Source organism: Zootoca vivipara, chromosome 9 (genome assembly GCF_963506605.1).
Source record: "Zootoca vivipara chromosome 9, rZooViv1.1, whole genome shotgun sequence".
Lineage (NCBI taxonomy): Eukaryota > Metazoa > Chordata > Lepidosauria > Squamata > Lacertidae > Zootoca > Zootoca vivipara.
This window is the reverse complement of record NC_083284.1, coordinates 43,765,556-43,782,290: the sequence shown is the minus strand read 5'-3', so window position 1 is coordinate 43,782,290 and position 16,735 is coordinate 43,765,556. Positions and strand designations below refer to the sequence as shown.

The following is a 16,735-nucleotide window of genomic DNA, read 5'->3' as shown; positions in this document are numbered from 1 at the left end:
TAGGTGCTACAGAAAGGCATTAGATATACTGTATCAAGAGACCCATTGCATCCGGGTCATCGCTTCTTTGAGCTCCTGCCATCGGGACAGAGATATAGAACAATGAAGGTGAGAATGAGCCTTCAAGAACAGTTTCTTTCCTAAAGCAATCTTGGCCTTTAATGGAAACTCTGGACTCTGAAGTCATCTTATTTATTTGTTATATTGTTCTGTATTGTATCGCGCTTATTAGTATTTTAATTTATGTGGAGTGTCTTATTTGAGTTGATACAGCAACCGAGAAATCTCGTTGTTCCCGCAAGGGGACAATGACAATAAAGATCCTATTCTATTCTGTTCTAGTGCTTGCTGGCATTGCCACCCTCCAAACTTCTCAACGAGAATCCCCATGGGATCAGAGTTGTAATTATGCCAGGAGCCTTCAGACTCTCTAGTGTGAGAAGGTGGGGCCAGCAGGGGATGTGATGGAGAGTATGCAGCCAGCAAGTTTGCAAAAGGAGAATGACTCTCTGACCTTATTTATATATATTTAAAGCCTATGATTGCCTAGTCCATGAAAAGTGAGACTGACGGCACAATCCTATCCTTATCTACCCTGAAGGTCCATTAAGCTAAATGGGACTTAGTCCTCTGTGACGGTGCATGGGATTGCAGGTTAAAAACAAAAGATTTCTTGCACAGGCATTAGCATGGGATCCACTGTGGAGCTTCCTTATTGCATTATATAAACATCTTCACTTTTGGATCAAAGCAAGGCCAGCATTGTCCCATATTCTGTTCCCATAGGTGCCTGTGGCAAGCCCCCCAGGCAGAATCTCAACAGCTACATCTTATTTAAAGTGAACGAATGCATTGCAAGCTGCAAAATCTGATCAACGTTATGCCTTCTTTCGAAAAAAGAAAGAAAAACTAATAGCATGATTTTAGCTATATTTTATTTAGCTACATCAATTATTAAAGTTTACATTGATCCCTTATGAAATTTACAAATTAGGCAAATATTTCACTTGTCTTTGGATGTGGGCAGTTTCCATGTACAGAATACAAAATTTTTAACAAAATTGTACAAAGATTAATATGAGAATGCTATTTGAAGTACCATTTTACAACATATACAGTTACAAACATGCCTTAAGGAAATAATGAAATCCCAACGTAAGCTGTAAACAGGTTAAAATTAGTACAAATACAACCAGTAATACTTTTAAGGAAGACTAGGTTGATCTGTTTGATAAGACGCCGGTTCTACTAAGCTAGCATCCAGCATAGCTTTGGCATATTTTCCACTGGTGTGAGTGGAAGATTCAGACATGCTTGTAAGACTTTCCAGTTAAGGCTGATCATTATTTAAGGAATTTTCCACTTGAAGTATTCACCTAGTAATGTCAACAGATATACTAGTCTTGAAAGACTGGGAAAGGTGATAGAATAACTGTAGCTTCAAACATCCAATATGCATTTTTATAAATATTCCAACGAATCATAATGTTTATGAAACAACGGCTTCTTTCTTGCATTTTCTTAGCTGGGTGTTAAAAGATATACAGACACGTGAATAAACACTATTAATATACCAATAGTTTGGGTTTCTGTTTTTTCTAATGACACACAACTCTTCTAATATTGTAAAGTTTGCTTTCTGGTTACCGGTGTTGATGTGTAGAAAAGAATGGAGACCATATGGCACTGATGATCCTCCAAAGTCCAGGAATGGATCCCTTAGTTCTTCATTGATTTTATTCCTGCTTAGAAAAACCCCAAACTCCTGTGAAGCTTGTTTCAGCGGGCCTCTGGTAAGATTTTTTAAATGTTTCCAGGTGATGGCTTATGGGACACCTATATAGATTACAACAGTGCCGCTATCAAATTTGGTCATTTGCACATCTCCATTCCTTTCGCCAGGCAGTTGGTGGAAGCTACATTTGGGAGAAGAGTAAACCAGACAAGATTTAAAATAATTGTATTAAGGTGGCCAACATTTTTTAAACCCTCCTAATAGTTTCTACTAGCCTTTATTGGCACATGTTTTTTTAAAAAAATGTGATGCAAGGGTGATCTGGTTGCGACATGACACTCCATTGATCACCAGGTTTGATTCGACTGATCTGGCTAGCTAGGTGTGTGTCCCCTTCTGCTCCCTGTGTCCCCCCCCAAAAAACTGCACACTTGGTGGAATAGGATGACCATCCTAGATACGGTTCTTCGGTCAAGGGTATACGATAGCTACACTCCCTTGCTAGAACCTCCAAACAAGTTAATAGCAAACTCAGGTAGTCAAGGGGTGATGATTACATTGCCAACCAGGGCCACAAAAAAGAGGTAGATATCGGCAGGCTCAGGAAAAATGCATTGTCAAAGTACAATTCTTATTAGAATAATATGGCACTAACGCCCCACCCCACCAAAACCCATCTCAATGAGGATCAGGAATGCTTAGAAGGCATTTGAATGTTCAGAGCAGGGGTTAGCAACCTAAGGCCCATGGGCCAGAAGCTGCCCACGGAGATCGTTTGACCGACCCACGAGCTGTCCCCGAACCGAGCTGCCCGCTCATGCGCTGCACTAAACCGGTGCAGCGCGGGGACTTGCTTCCACAGCGCCAAAAATTGTGTCTGCGCAGGCGCAGATGCCGAAAATCATGCACACAGGTGATCCGGCCCACAGAGGGATCTCCGTGGGACCGATCCGGCCCAGACAAAATAAACCTTGCTGACCCCTGGTTTAGAGTCAGTTGTGAAGAAATTGGCAGGAGATGAAGTAGGGGTTGAATGGAGTTGGGTACTCCTGGTTGGTTGACACCTTGACAACTCCTGTTTGAACCCCACTTGTACACATATAGTTCTCAACTTTTAAAAGAGGTAGGGGGAAGAACAGATTTTTGAGAACAGTTGAACTTTCTGGTGCCAAGATACTCGTGCTCCTTTGACCAGTCATAATAAACTTTACATCTGTTCTGTGATTGTAAAGAGTTATAAGGTATTAACATTAAAATATTATTATCCAAGGAAAGGGCATTTTCTGTTCTTAAGCTGCTCTCTTCCGTTCCGTAAAGCCCTGCATTGTGTAGCATTTGCTGCTTTGAAGAGATCTATGCAACTGCAGAGAATTGTAGCCATTATGAGAGTTGGTTTCAGTGGAAATTTTGAGGTTTAAGTGCAATAGTTGTAGGTTTGCTTGCACAAGTTGATTTGGTTCAGGTAAACAGGATGCATTTGCCCCACCCCCTGATCGGTTTAAAAACCAGTTAAATAGGTACATTATTCAAACAGTGCTTGCTACCCATAGATGCTTAGAGGAGCCTAAAAGTCTGACTGTGCTCACTTGAGACCCTTGGGAGGGTAATACTTGAGCAAACATACAAATTGCTGCATTTCCAAAAGACTTTGCTTGTGAAACAGGTGGAAATTCTTGCCTGTAACTGACGATGTTGTATCCCTAGGAAAAATCACTTTTTAAATATGATCAGCTAAATAGTCCACATCCCATATAGTCCACATTACAAATAAGAGGCCCGGCCCCCACTTTTAAAACCAACCCCAAACAAATAGAAACCTGTTTGAAATTTTCAGTGTGCATGTCCTACACTATTAATAGTTGTGTGGAAGAGAGAATTTCAGAGAATTTCCTGAAATGCCCTATTAAAGGTGCAAAAGGCCTGTCCTCCCATTTCGTCTGGCTACCCCAATAAATCATTTTCTCCCTCTTTGCTCTTTCTCAAGGCAGGTCCAAATGGCAGGCCTATTGCTATGATTCCTCCTTAACATATGTGCGAGTGGATCCCAATCTGCAATCTTAAGGGTTTACGGGAGATAGAAAACATAGGTGAATCTTCTATTTCTGGAAATTTAAGTATGGTAGTTCTTTCCGGTGTCCTTGTACAGTACCATAACACCGCTCTAGATCATAACCATTTTGGGTCCATTATGTGATGAGAGCCTTTGTATAAAAATATGAAAAGGTACAATCTCTATGGAGCCTGGAGTTTTCATGATACTCCTGCCCCCAGAACTGGGGCACACATCCAGCTTTAAAGAGGAGGCCCTTCTATGTGATGGGCTGCCTGGACTAAGTCTAGTTTAAAGGCTAGGACTTCAAGAAGGGAGAGCAGGAGGGGCCTGGAAATGACCCATCAATAGCACCAGAAAACAGAGCAGGTGCATAGGCCACTACAGTACAGTGAACTGCATTGTATTACAATTTAAATTATAGTAATTCTAAATTTGCATGCAAATAAATTAGCATGCACACATTTTATGAAAATCCTGTTGTTTCTTTTGTCCTCGCTTTCACTTCCTTTTGTGACACTTTCTTATTTTGGGGCAATCCTTAAGCAGCCTTCCTACTTCGTAAACTCCTTGCTAGCAGGGATTTGACTTGTGTCTATAACTCTGTGAGGTGCCATGCTTGCTGCTGACACAGTATAAGTATTATTAATAGCATTTCTGTTCTCTGCTAAATTCAACGGAGCTTACTTCCATCCGAGTGCCATGGCACGGCTATGACCTTTTATGCCTCTGTATGTCTGTGGCAATTCATCCTCAATCTCCGAGAGCAGGCCGGGATTTCAAAACACATTATGAATCTGCTGCGCAGTAAAAAGTCTAGCAGGAGCAACATTCTCTTTTTATAATCTTAATCCTGGAATTAAGCCAGTGCAATGACTGAATGCATTTGAGAGCTCTGATCATTTTCCTCCCCATTAACAGTTAAAACATTTGTGCCCGTGATGGATTTCTTAAGATTGGGCTAGGTTTTTTTTTTTTAAAGGAATACTGTATTCAAAATGTCAATAAATCTTACATTGACGCACAACTCTTTTTGCCAAGACTGGCAATTTTCTAAGAACGGACATTTCACTTATTGCCATTCAGTTAGCTGAAAGTATGGCCTCTGAGCCTCATGGGCTGTCATTGGAACTGATACAATGTGTGATGCATACATGTGAACAACCCTTAGCCAGTAGGAAGCATAAATGGCAAGGCTTTTCTGGTAGGCCTAGCTGCATTTCATCTGAAGGCGCTACTGCCTGGGAAACAGCAAAGATAAGCTCAACCATGAGTTACTCTTACGGCTGACGTGGAGAACTAGATGACATTGGACTCCAGATCCCATCATCCTGAGGCAGCATGGGCAATGCTTAGGGATGATGGGAGTAGTAGTCCAACAATATCTGGAGCAGGAAGAGCTAACATGGAGCCCTTCAGAGCCTCCTTATCATTGGGCCATTCTGACAATGGGAGTTGGAGTCCCCTGATGGCTAACCCTGATCTGGAGGGTCAACAGTATCCCTGCTCTAGTGGATTAATCCGTGCTTGTTGACCAGTTCAGAACTACAGGCATAGCTTAGACCAGGCATCCCCAAACTGCGGCCCTCCAGATGTTTTGGCCTACAACTCCCATGATCCCTAGCTAACAGGACCAGTGGTCGGGGAAGATGGGTATTGTAGTCCAAAACATCTGGAGGGCCGAAGTTTGGGGATGCCTGGCTTAGACTCAACCAGTGCTTAATTTTGTAAGAATCTTAGCACTTGAAAATGTGTGGATTCCATACAGACAAATGCACAACGAAGCGCATGATCCATATAGTTGTAGGGGATGCGCCATGCAACTTTTGCAGACAGGTCTGAAATCTTGAACTCTGTCCCCACCCCTTCCCTTCCCTGGCACCCCAAAACACACATTTCAGTTGTTCAGAATATCGCTAGACCAGGTCGTGGTTAAAGAGCATCTGTTTCTGCTCTGTTGTTAGGGCAGAGCAGTTTCCCCAAACGGAACTAGCTACAAAATAGCTTTTAGTCTTGCAAACAGATATTCTGTAAGGAGGGATGGGAAATCCACCTAAGTGCATGTTTATCACCCAGACTCCGTACTATTAACTTGCATGCATTATGCTCCAAGGCGCATTAGAGACCTTCTCTGCACACAGTCATGAAACACTGGAAGTAGGGGAAGGAGATGATTGATTCCATACTCGGAAACACTTCTGAAGCTAGTGACTCGAGGAGTCTGCCTCCTCCTAATTCTGATTTCCAAAGTGCTGAGTGAGTGGATGTGGTCGCTTTGGCTTGAGATCCTTAAGCTGATACCACTCCCCTCTCGCTTAATCTGCCACCTGCTGTAATTGACACACAGGTGGACCTTGCCCCCCTTTTATCATTATAAAAAGGCATACTTCTTTTAAAAAAACCACACCCAGTGATGTACCAGTAGCTGGCTGGGATCTTGGAAAACTTAACATGATGGAGACAAAGCTTTTAAATACATTTGGTACTTCTAGCATCACATATAAGCCAAGGTGTTACTTTCAAGGAAGAAACCTTTTATTGTTGTTGACTGAGGCTTCCTGAGACTTGCAAACATCAACTTTTTTTCTGGTGGGTTTCTTGGTCGTATCTCAGTGCAGGCTGTTTGGGGCCGAATGAATTCCCATTGCTTTAGAATCACTTATCAAATTCCTTCACCGGCTTCCTTTGTGACTAAGCCTAAGTGTGTATAACTGAAATAACCCACATTCTTTCCCTGTTTACTCCTGCCTCTCCTCCTCTCACCCTTCCTCTCCTGGCTCTCTGATGGCGAATGGTAGATTCAAGGCAAACAAAAGCTAGTGCTTCTCTGCACACAGTTAAACCTTGGGATTTGCTACCAAGAGATGCAGTGATGGTCGCTAACCTGGATGGCTTTGAAAGGAAGTTAGACAAATTCGTGGAGGATGAGGCTATCAATAGCTACTAGTCGTGGTGGCTATATATTACTTCCAGCATCTGAATACCAGTTGCTGGGGAACATGAGCTAGGACTTGGCTATTGTGCTCATGATCTGCTTCTGAGCTTCCCATCCGCATCGGGTGGGTCACTGTGGGAACAGCACACCAGACATGATAGGCTTTTGGTCCAATTCATCAGGGCTTTTGCATCACAGACATCTTGTTAGCCCTTGAGACAGGGACTTGTACTCTTCTACGCTGTAAAATGGCATGTGCATTCTGTATTTTTATATTCCATCGTTCCCCCCAAAGCAGTCCAGGGCAGCACTGATGGTGCAATATATATATTTTTAAAAAACAGACAAAGAAGAATAGCACCAAAAGTGATTTGGATGGATTTCATTTTCTTCCCAGCTTCTACGCAGGTAGGTTTCACAAAACTTATGGCACTGTCAGAAACGCAGTTCTGACTTCGGCTGAACTGCTTAGCAAAATGTAAAGTGTCCTTGGAGGGCCAGTTGCTGTCCCTTAACGACACTCGCTCCTGATTAGTCTTGCTAGTTCCAAGAAGCTGACATTTTGAGAGAATTGATTTTGGGGCTTATAGCCTGTGTCATTTTTTATTTATTACAGCCAAACTACCTAAGGCTATGCCATTATCCTGATGTATACAACAAGAGGCGCTGCCAGATGCAAAGCTATCATGTGCATGTTTTATTCATCTGCAAATAGTGTGCTTCTCTAAGAGGCAGCTTGGGCATCCTTTTGATCCTTGCTGTGACATATTTACATGTCCTACCTGTGTGCTTCTGGAGCGGCGGAAGCATCTGCATTTATATAGTGCCCTCTAGACCAGAAAGCATTGATCCTTTGCACCTTCTATTCTTTAACCTGCAGAAGCCCCACTTGGGTTCAAAAGTGCTACTTCAGCTTTATACCGCAGAATGCAATCTTAAAATCAAAGAGCTCTCAGGTTCACAATGCAACAGCCTGCTCCCAGCTCTTTTGAATTGGATGGCACATGAGCCCCTGCTACGACAGGCTTGTTAGTCGATGCCCCCTCGTGCTTTGTCTTTTTGCTGTGGTAGAATAACACAGCTGCTCTTTGGGCCCTCACATCAAAGGACCTTTGAGTTCTTCCCTCTTAACAAGATCAGTCTAAGGTGATACCTTTTTAATTAAATAGGGAGCGGTTCCAAATGGTGGACTATACCCAACACTAGTCCTCCTCATCCAATTAATGGACTGAAATTTGCCATCACGCTGGATAAAACCCTTTTTTAAAAAAAAAAAACCCCACCCCTTAGCCACTACACATACCTATTTCCCTGGGATAGCTGCACAGGCCTGTGGTTAAATCTCTACCAGTGGTGAAATCCACGTGGAATTGAAAACTGCATGCACACCGTAATTTAAAGCACATTATTCCCCTCCCCAGGAATCCTGGGAACTGCAGTTTTCCCCTCACTGAGCTAAAATTCCCAGCACCCTTAAGAAACCAGCTCCTGAAATTCTTTAGGGGAAGTCATGTGCTTTAAATGTTCAGTGTATACATTCAGAAGTGTGGAACCTTCTGGCCCTGAAGATGTTTCTGGGTTATAATTGCCATCACCCTTGACCATTGGCCATACTGGCTGGGGCTGATAGGAGCTGGTTTTCAACAACAACTAGAGGCCCACAGATCCCCCATGCCTGGTTTATATAGTGTCCATTCAGCAAAGTTGGCTGTTACAGAGCTAAATAGTAATGGCTGCCTTTATTTTTTTGTTTTGTTTTAATATATCCTGTTCCTTTAAGAACAATCTGGCATGAGGAAATCCACCAAGTTAATGTGCTGAGGGTAAATTTCTTAGTGATAATGTTAATGTTTTATGTAGACTGATTTGAGACTTTTTCAACAATCAAGCAGTATATAAGCTTTACAAAGTCAACGAATAAAATAATTGCTAGGAAAGCATTCCCTGCCACATGGCTGTGTATCATGCTGCTGTGAAAATAATACAGTAGAAGAAAATCTACAAAATTACAAAAATCTAGTGAGAGTCTTCCCACACGAAGATCAGATCCTTGACACAATTTCACACAAATCCTGCCATAGGTTGACCCAAGAGAGGGTGGAAGGAATCTTCTCATAATAACACTGAATACCATCAGACACCTCTGGATGGTATTGGACTAGGTCATACTCAGAATAGCCCCACTGCAATCAATCGGTTTAAGTTAATTATAACTCATTTTAAATCCACTGATTTTAGTGGGTCTACACTATGACCGATGCTACCCTCTGGGTTCCACGTACTCCAGGTAGATCCAATTTTTATAGATTGTGTCCACCTTATTCTTAAGTGAGATAGACGTATTGGATGGTTCTGCCCAAGGAATTCCATCTTTCAGGTTTTATAATAGTGAATTATTATCACTTTCATGTGCAAGATTGGGGGGGGGAGGAGGGGGGACCTCTTGCCTTTGGCTAGTGGAAAACTGCAAAAAAGACAGCAGGGCATCAAATGGGTCCCATTCTCTGTGCAGCTTCAGAGAGTGAAATAATTGACAGAGAGCCCAGTACTACTCACTCATTTGGAACCGTGCCCCGGAGTTCACATAAAACAAGCACTTTTATTGTGCTGTTTCTCTCCCCCCCCCTTTGAGTTCATTCCCACCCCCACCGCTCCCTCCCTGTTGCTCTATTTTCAGAGCAAATAAAATCACAAAGAACGGAGGCCAAAGGAAATTGTTTGTGGTCTGAGGTTAGCAAAATGCCCCCGAAACCATTTGGAAATGAATGCATAAGTTTGCAAACGGGCATATTTTCTGGGGAACACATTTGGCATTCCCCTACGCTGTCCCCAGAACAATGCTGGAGGGGCAGCCTTCGACAGTCCCATCCTACTGGCGCCTGGTTTTATTACCAAACACTTATGAATGACCCTTTGCCTAAAATTAGCCCAAGCACCATAGGTTTTTTTTTTGATACCTCAGGGGAAGGGCACTCTGGAATGAAGGGGCATGCATCTCCTGTGGGAGCAGTGATGTCTGTGGAGTTTTCGCCTGGAGGCCACATTAGCTGGAAGACAGGAGAGAGAGAGAGAGAGAACATGAAAAGAGCAAGATGTCAAAATGAACGCCAGGTAAACAATAACGGTTGCTGTTCTGAAGCGGCATAAAGCGTGTCTGCTTTCTGCAAGATGCTATTTCCTGCACCCGTGGGATCCCAAAGTATAAAATTTCAATGTAGCAAGTCTGTCTTCTTCCAGAAGCACTCGGCTCCCCATCCCATCCCAACCCAGAATTTGCCCAATTTTTCAGATGTCTCAGACCATTGTAAACTGCAGAACCTTCAGCTGTCTGTGGTTCAGCAAAACCTAAGTACTCTACTCAGAAGTAAGTCACATAGGAGTTCATAGAATCATACAATTGTAAGAGTTGGAAGGGAACCAAGGGTCATTCAGTCCACCCCCTGCAATGCATGAATCTTAACTAAAGCATCACATCTAAACCTATGTGGATTCTGCACATTTCTTCACATATTGAATATTATAAAATCTATACCTGGGCACACAATATGAAATTGTCAGTAGTTCAGCAGGGTCTTATGTTAAATTGCCATCCTAAGCAAAACCTTCTAGGGAGTAATGCCTAATGATCACAGTGGGGCTGGCTTTTGAGTCAGCATGGATTGTCCTGCATGTTCCCTGGAAATTAATGGAATTTTAAGAAGTGTTTATTCTTGGCTGAGTCATGTTCTTTGATTTTAATGCATGGAACAAAAGTGTTGTGTGCAAGAACTCTTAATATCCACTCATGGTTTAATTGTTTTTTCTTTAAATTTTGTAAGCCACCTGGAGAGCCTTTTTATATGGAGAGTGGGGATTTATTAAATAGAATAAAATAAATAATGTCGGATAAATATCTTTTTCCTAACAAGGAACTAAACACTTTTGCACCCAGAACAAAACAGGGGCTAATAGTAGTTACGTAGTTCTCTGAAAAAGGCATGCCACTTTCATTGGCGCTGTAAATATTTTTTTATTTCATAAAATTTACAAATGGATTGCTTGTAAAAAAGAAACCCTCAAAGCAGTTTACAAAATAGACCATGTTTAGGGTCCCTCCAGACATCCCATTTACCGTGTTTCCCCTTTTTTAATACGTAGTCATAAAGTAAGCCAGGGCAGCAATTTTAAGCAGTTGAGAAATATAAGACATACCCCGAAAATAAGACATACCCCCATGCCTGCCAGCTTGGGGCCTGGAACTGACTGCTGCAGCGCGGAGCGCTCAGCCGCTGGCTAAGCAAGGAAGCAGAGAGCAGAGCTGCAGATCAGCTGTAGCGCGCGCCTAGGAGGAACGCAGCTAAGTCAGCCCTGAGGAGGGAAAATGGCGTTTAAAAACGCCATTTGAAGTGATTTCAGCCTGCCGCCCCGCCCTCCGTGGCAAGTACGGTAGAGAAAGAGCCCCTTTCTCCAAGTGCCCACCACGCGAGGGAAAAGCGCCCCGCGCCAGCCACCGTCCTGCCCAAACCTGGGCTCTCTCCCCTCAGTCACCCCCAGCCGCCCCGCCTCCTCTCTCCCTCCCTTAAAGGACAACTTTGCGAGCGAACCGCTGGGTGCCTTGGCCCCAGGGAGGCGCAAGGAGCCGCGGCGGAGGAACAGGCGGCTGGGGGGTGGGTCGCTTTCTCTGCATCCTCGGAGTTTGGGCTCCGTATCCAGGAAGGAGCGAGCCCGGAATTACCCCCCATCTGGCAGCCCCTGAGGAGCCGCCGCCGCCCTCGAACTTCGCCTTCTTTTCCCTCAGGCGGCACCTTCCCGCGGAGCGCCCAGGCCAGGAGTGCTCAGCAGCGCCGTGTGGAACGCCCGAGCCAGCTCGGGGTCTGCTGCTGCAGCTGTGAGCGTGCAAAGCGCCTAGCAGCGCCGCACGGAGTGGAGTGCCTGAGCCAGGAGGAGGAGGCCTGCCGCCCCGCCACCCAGAACCGGCTGCTGCTGCGCGGAGCACACGGCAGCGCTGGGCGGAGCGCCCGAGGCAGCGGCCTCGCCTCTTCCTGGAATGCCGCCCCGCCGCCCGGAACCGGCTGCTGCAGCGCCGAGCGCTCAGGAGCGCCCAGCAGCACCGGGCAGAGTATACTGTATACTGTTATTGTTGGCTGTTGTGAGGGCAATGGGAGACTGCAAAATGACAAGGCTTGGGGAATAAACATCGTAAACTCAAGGCCCTTCAACAGTCACCATCAATGCTTTGTTACCAGCAGATCCTGCTAGCCATCCACAATACATTTCCTGGAAATCATTCGTTAGGCAAATGTTTGCAAACAAACCCACAATTTCCATTGATGCCTTTGGGAATCGGTTATCTCTGTCCCCTCCTGCCATGGTTTCTGTCCAAAAATGGCTGCCACTGACCAGCCAAGCACAACAAGTAAAGCAGTGGACAATCTTCGGCTCTTTGGATATCTGAATCTGTGGAGTGTGTAGCCAGGTTTTCATTATTATTTCTGTTTGGATAAGTGAACAGGTAGATAGTGAGCAGGTGGACAGCAGGACCTGCATGTACTTTATGCTGCTTGTGTTTATGCTGGCTTTTAGGTTGCTTTTTTGTGCTGATTGATAAGTCCATTTTAATATTCTTTCGCTTTAATTTGTCATGTTAATAGCTTGATTAACCACCTGCAAAGGTGGTATAGAACTGAAACAAGCAAGCTTGGAAATTTTAAATATGTAAATAAAAGTGCTATATAAATAACAGGAAAGTGCGATCCTCTAGGAATTCTTGCGTTACTTTTATGTAATTTCTCAAAATGCATGTTACATCAGGGGCAATCCTCCTTGCCAATGGGGCAATCCTCCTTTTGCCCATGCACAACTAGGAGCACACTTTAAGACTGCCATTTGTGCATTGGTACCAGTAGTTATGTCAGGTGTCGGGCCAGTGGACATGGGTTGGAGGAAGAAAGGATTTGTAGGCTAAATTGGGGCCAGCAGCCAGCCAAATATGGCCTGCAGATTGGAGGTTGCTTCACAACATAAAAGATCAAACTGAGACTTTTGATGATATTAAGATTGGCAGAGACCATTTTCAGCCCACGTGCCAGGGGTAGATACAGCCTTAGGCAAAAGCGAGCAGAGCAGGATATACTGTAATGTTTGCCTTCCTCCAGTAGGCTATCGGTAATAAAAAAAAAAAGACATCCCCTGAAAATAAGACACCGTGTGTTTTTTTTCAGAAAAAAAGTTATAAGACGGTGTCTTAAAAAAGGGGAAACACGGTATTGCACATTCATGACCATTTGTTCTCACAATGCTTCTGAGGCATTTATATGTGATTCCTCCTTCATTTCTAATCAGCACATGTCTCGTAACTTCCTACTGAACTCCCACAACTTGTTATAGCATCCTGGTTTATTTTTATCCCACTTTTGTTGACAGCAGTAATGTGGTAGCACCGTTGGAAGCATTGCAGAACAAACTAAAGCAGAATAAACCCACCACTAATTATTGAGAATGTGTTGCAGAAAATGACTGCAATAAAACACCAGTGGTGGGAGAGATATTCAGAGTAGCACCATCCTAATCAGCCAAAGAGCTGATGTAGTATTGTGGTTATATCCTGAGCTGTGACCTTAGACGTACATTAATCGTGACACAAAAAGTTAAGTCATTGGCCATCAGAGAGGAAAGGCAAGAAGAGGTGGTGGCTGAATCAACGCTCTCTCCCTGTGGCTGTAATAGTGGCCTACCTTACAGAGTTGGCATGCAAAGCAGGTTTGAACACTTAGGGGCAAAGTGCTGTATAAGTACTAAACAACACAGCCTTTCAGTGCTGGAAGGGTGGGGGGGATAAAGTTCGCAGACCAGTGTAGTGGCTAAAAAGCCTAGTTTTGGATGTGGAAAATGCTCATAGCTCAGTTCTGATGCTCAGTGGGTGGCCTCAGCAAGGCACTATCTTCCAAAAGAGTTGGGAAGCTAAAATGTTCTTCTGTGTTCCTTAAAGCCAAAATAACAAATGCAATACTGTAATAGTCTTCTCAAAGTCTCTGGAATGCTAAGGTGGATAGACCAGTGGTTCCCAACAGGTGGTCCGGGGACCCCCAGGGGTCCGCGAGCTATGCCAGAGGGGTCCGCAAGATGCTATTAGAATAAAAAAATATATTAAATATATTTCGTATGATAACAGATTTTTTGTTTTGGCCGCTTCCTGCATAAGCAGAGTCTAGCGCAAAACTAGAATTAGATAGAGGCAGTAGTTCTGCTGTATGCCGTTAGGTGGCGCTTTACAAACACTACTGTTTTGCAAAGAGGCAGCGCACACATTCTACTAACGCTCACCTCCCCAAGATGCTTTGCGCGCGTCGGCTTCATTTGTGCGCTACTGCGCAGGTACCCTGTCTTCTCCATTCCCCTCCCTCCTCCCTGGCGCGCGCTGCCTCTTTGCAAAACAGCAGTGTTTGTAAACAAAGCGTTGTTTTTCGTGGAAGCTACAGTTCGCGTAGTTAAAAATGGACCGTTGGTTAAAAAGTGGTTCGTTAAAACGACAAAGGCCTACAGATGAAGAGGAAGAACTGTAAAAAACGTATAAATATAAAATATAAAAAGACTCTTAATTTGGCTCTCACTTTTTAATTTTAGGATTAGGAATTAATGGGGGTCCTTGTCACAATAGCGGCTCGATGAGGGGTCCTCGAGAAAATTTTGTTGGGAACCCCTGGGATAGACAATTGCTCTGACTGTGAGCACATCTTCCTTATTCTAACTGTAGGCCTCCACCCGTTTATGCAAACCCAGGTATATGCAAAAATGATCTGGGAAAGCATACTACCGGTAAGTACTGTAGATCCCTTTCTGCCTGCTGCTCAGTTAAGAGAACTGCTCTGCAGGATGGAAAACTCAGGTGTCTTCAGGGCAACTCACTCCCTTAGGGAATATTTTCTGAATTCACCATAGATGAAGCTTGCCTCTTCATCTGTGCACCGAAAGGTGGATCACAACTCTGGCTACTTGTTGTATTCCCTCAGTTCCATCCTTGTTTCATTTTGGCTTTCTCCACCAGAGAGGACTGGGAATGTACATTCCCGCCAGCTAGTACTCAAGCAATGCTCTTTTTGCCTAAGGCTGCCAGTCTACTCCAAGCTAATTGCTCCAGAGAGTTGTATCAGCCAAGCAAAGGAGACTACCGCAGAGTAAGTGGTCTGGGAGCTGTCAGCTCCACTCAGAAAAGTGAATCTGCCCTCTGAAAAGTGGGGAGTGGCAGGGAAGGCAATTATGCAAATATCTTACTCTTCTGGAGAATCAGTATATGAGATGATGTGATTTCACCCATCTCTCTGGCAATGCTCTGTTAAAAATTGTTGAAAGCTGCAGGAATCTGGGAGGGTGTCAAATGAGGCAGGAGGTTAAAAAGAAGAAGCAAAGTCTGACCCCTTGCCTGATAAAGGTTGTCAAATAAGTAATAAATCATCACAGGAATCAATAAAGCAGCAGTCCGGGCAGTTACTAGCCAGATATTATAGGGAATGGAAAACAAGTGAAATAATTGCACACACATAGGAGAGGAGTCACGAATATTTGCACAGGAACACAAGCTGCATAACACAAGCTGTAGTTTACTCATAGGGTTACAGCACATAGAGATGAATTAACCCATCTACATTTACAGTTTGCACTTCTTTCACGACTTTATTGTGGTAAAATCTCCCTACCAGGCTAGTTAAATGTAGCATTTAAATGTAACATCTTGCACAAGCCCTGAAGGAGCTGATGTGATCATGAATTCTTTATTTGCCATCTTCTCAGTGCGCAGGAAAAGAAATGGCTTTGCACTGAAATCTCAAAAGTGGCATGTCGTAGGCGCAGCATCTCTTAAGGAAGCCATTCTCTCTCTTTTAAAGAGAGTTACGGCTGCAGAAATAATACTATGGGAGGCGAATAAAAAAAAAGGAAAAGAAAGCCTGGCTTCAAACGTAGCTGCCCCAGAAATCCCCATACACACGCTGGAGATCAGAGATGTACAAAAAGACAGCTGAGACGGGGAAACGGAGTCAGATCACAGGGTTTCCTTACCTGGCCTCTGTCCGTCGATCAGGAGCACCCCAGCCAGGAGCAAAAGCCAGGTCAAAAGGAGCTGCTGGAATCTCATTTTTGCAGACCGGATCCGATATTTGTAACACTTGCAGCCAATTTGCAGACCCCCTCCCGGAAATGTGTCTGCAGTATCTCTGTGGCTCTGCTCACATTCTAATGGCAAGCTTTCGAAATGAGCTCCCAGCTGCCTTTTCCAGCAAGGTTAATGATCATACACACAAGGCAAGGTTACTGGTTCTGCACTGTGGTCAGTGCCTCCCTCTGTTTCCCTTTTCTTTTTGTCACTCCCACTTCTTTTCCATAAGCAAACAACAGGAAGAAAAGCCCCTGTAAACTGCAGCTTCTGTAAACGTCCGTGAAAGAAGCAGCCCCGCGAACAATGGTCCAACAACTTCCCTTTCGATTCATTCCAGGCAAGGCTAAATATGCAAAGCGAGCTCTAGCCTTCCTCCTCCCATTTGCAACTGTTTATGCTTTGCTGCGTTTGCCCATGTTGGTCCCACATGCGAAAAGCCAGGGAAGGGACAGGAAGTCTTTCCTTTTGTCCACCTCTGAAAAGGCATCCTGAGTCAAGAGGACCAAAAAGCGCTGTGGGCCCCTCTGGTGGAGGCCACCCCCCCCCCCGCAATCTTTATCCCTTATCAACTAGCTGCAAAGTAGCATCTATTCAAAGTGAAAATGTAAGCTGTTAAATATAATGTGCCTCTTCTGTAGCGGCAAGTATTTTTCTTTCATTCAGCAACTGGGATTTCTGGGGTTGCCTACATGGTCCTTTAAGACTGTTTAAATGGGTACTGACTGCAGGACTGTCTGAAAAGGTAAAGGTAAAGGGACCTCTAACCATTAGGTCCAGTCGCGGACGACTCTGGAGTTGTGGTGCTCATCTCGCTTTACTGGCCAAAGGAGCCGGCATACAGCTTCCGGGTCATGTGGCCAGCCTGACTAAGCCGCTTCTGGCGAA

The 16,735-nt window shown here is 44.3% G+C and overlaps 1 protein-coding gene across 1 annotated transcript; it reads right to left on the bottom strand.

Annotated features, from left to right (window-relative positions):
• Nucleotides 1-803: 803 nt before the first annotated feature.
• Nucleotides 804-16,278, bottom strand: APELA (apelin receptor early endogenous ligand). The gene is made up of 3 exons (XM_035113476.2): nt 15,754-16,278; nt 9,678-9,767; nt 804-1,916 (listed from the first exon to the last, which is right to left on the bottom strand). Exons 1-2 carry the CDS (start codon nt 15,827-15,829, stop codon nt 9,679-9,681), a joined length of 165 nt encoding a protein of 54 aa, XP_034969367.1. The 5' UTR covers nt 15,830-16,278; the 3' UTR covers nt 804-1,916; nt 9,678.
• Nucleotides 16,279-16,735: the final 457 nt, after the last annotated feature.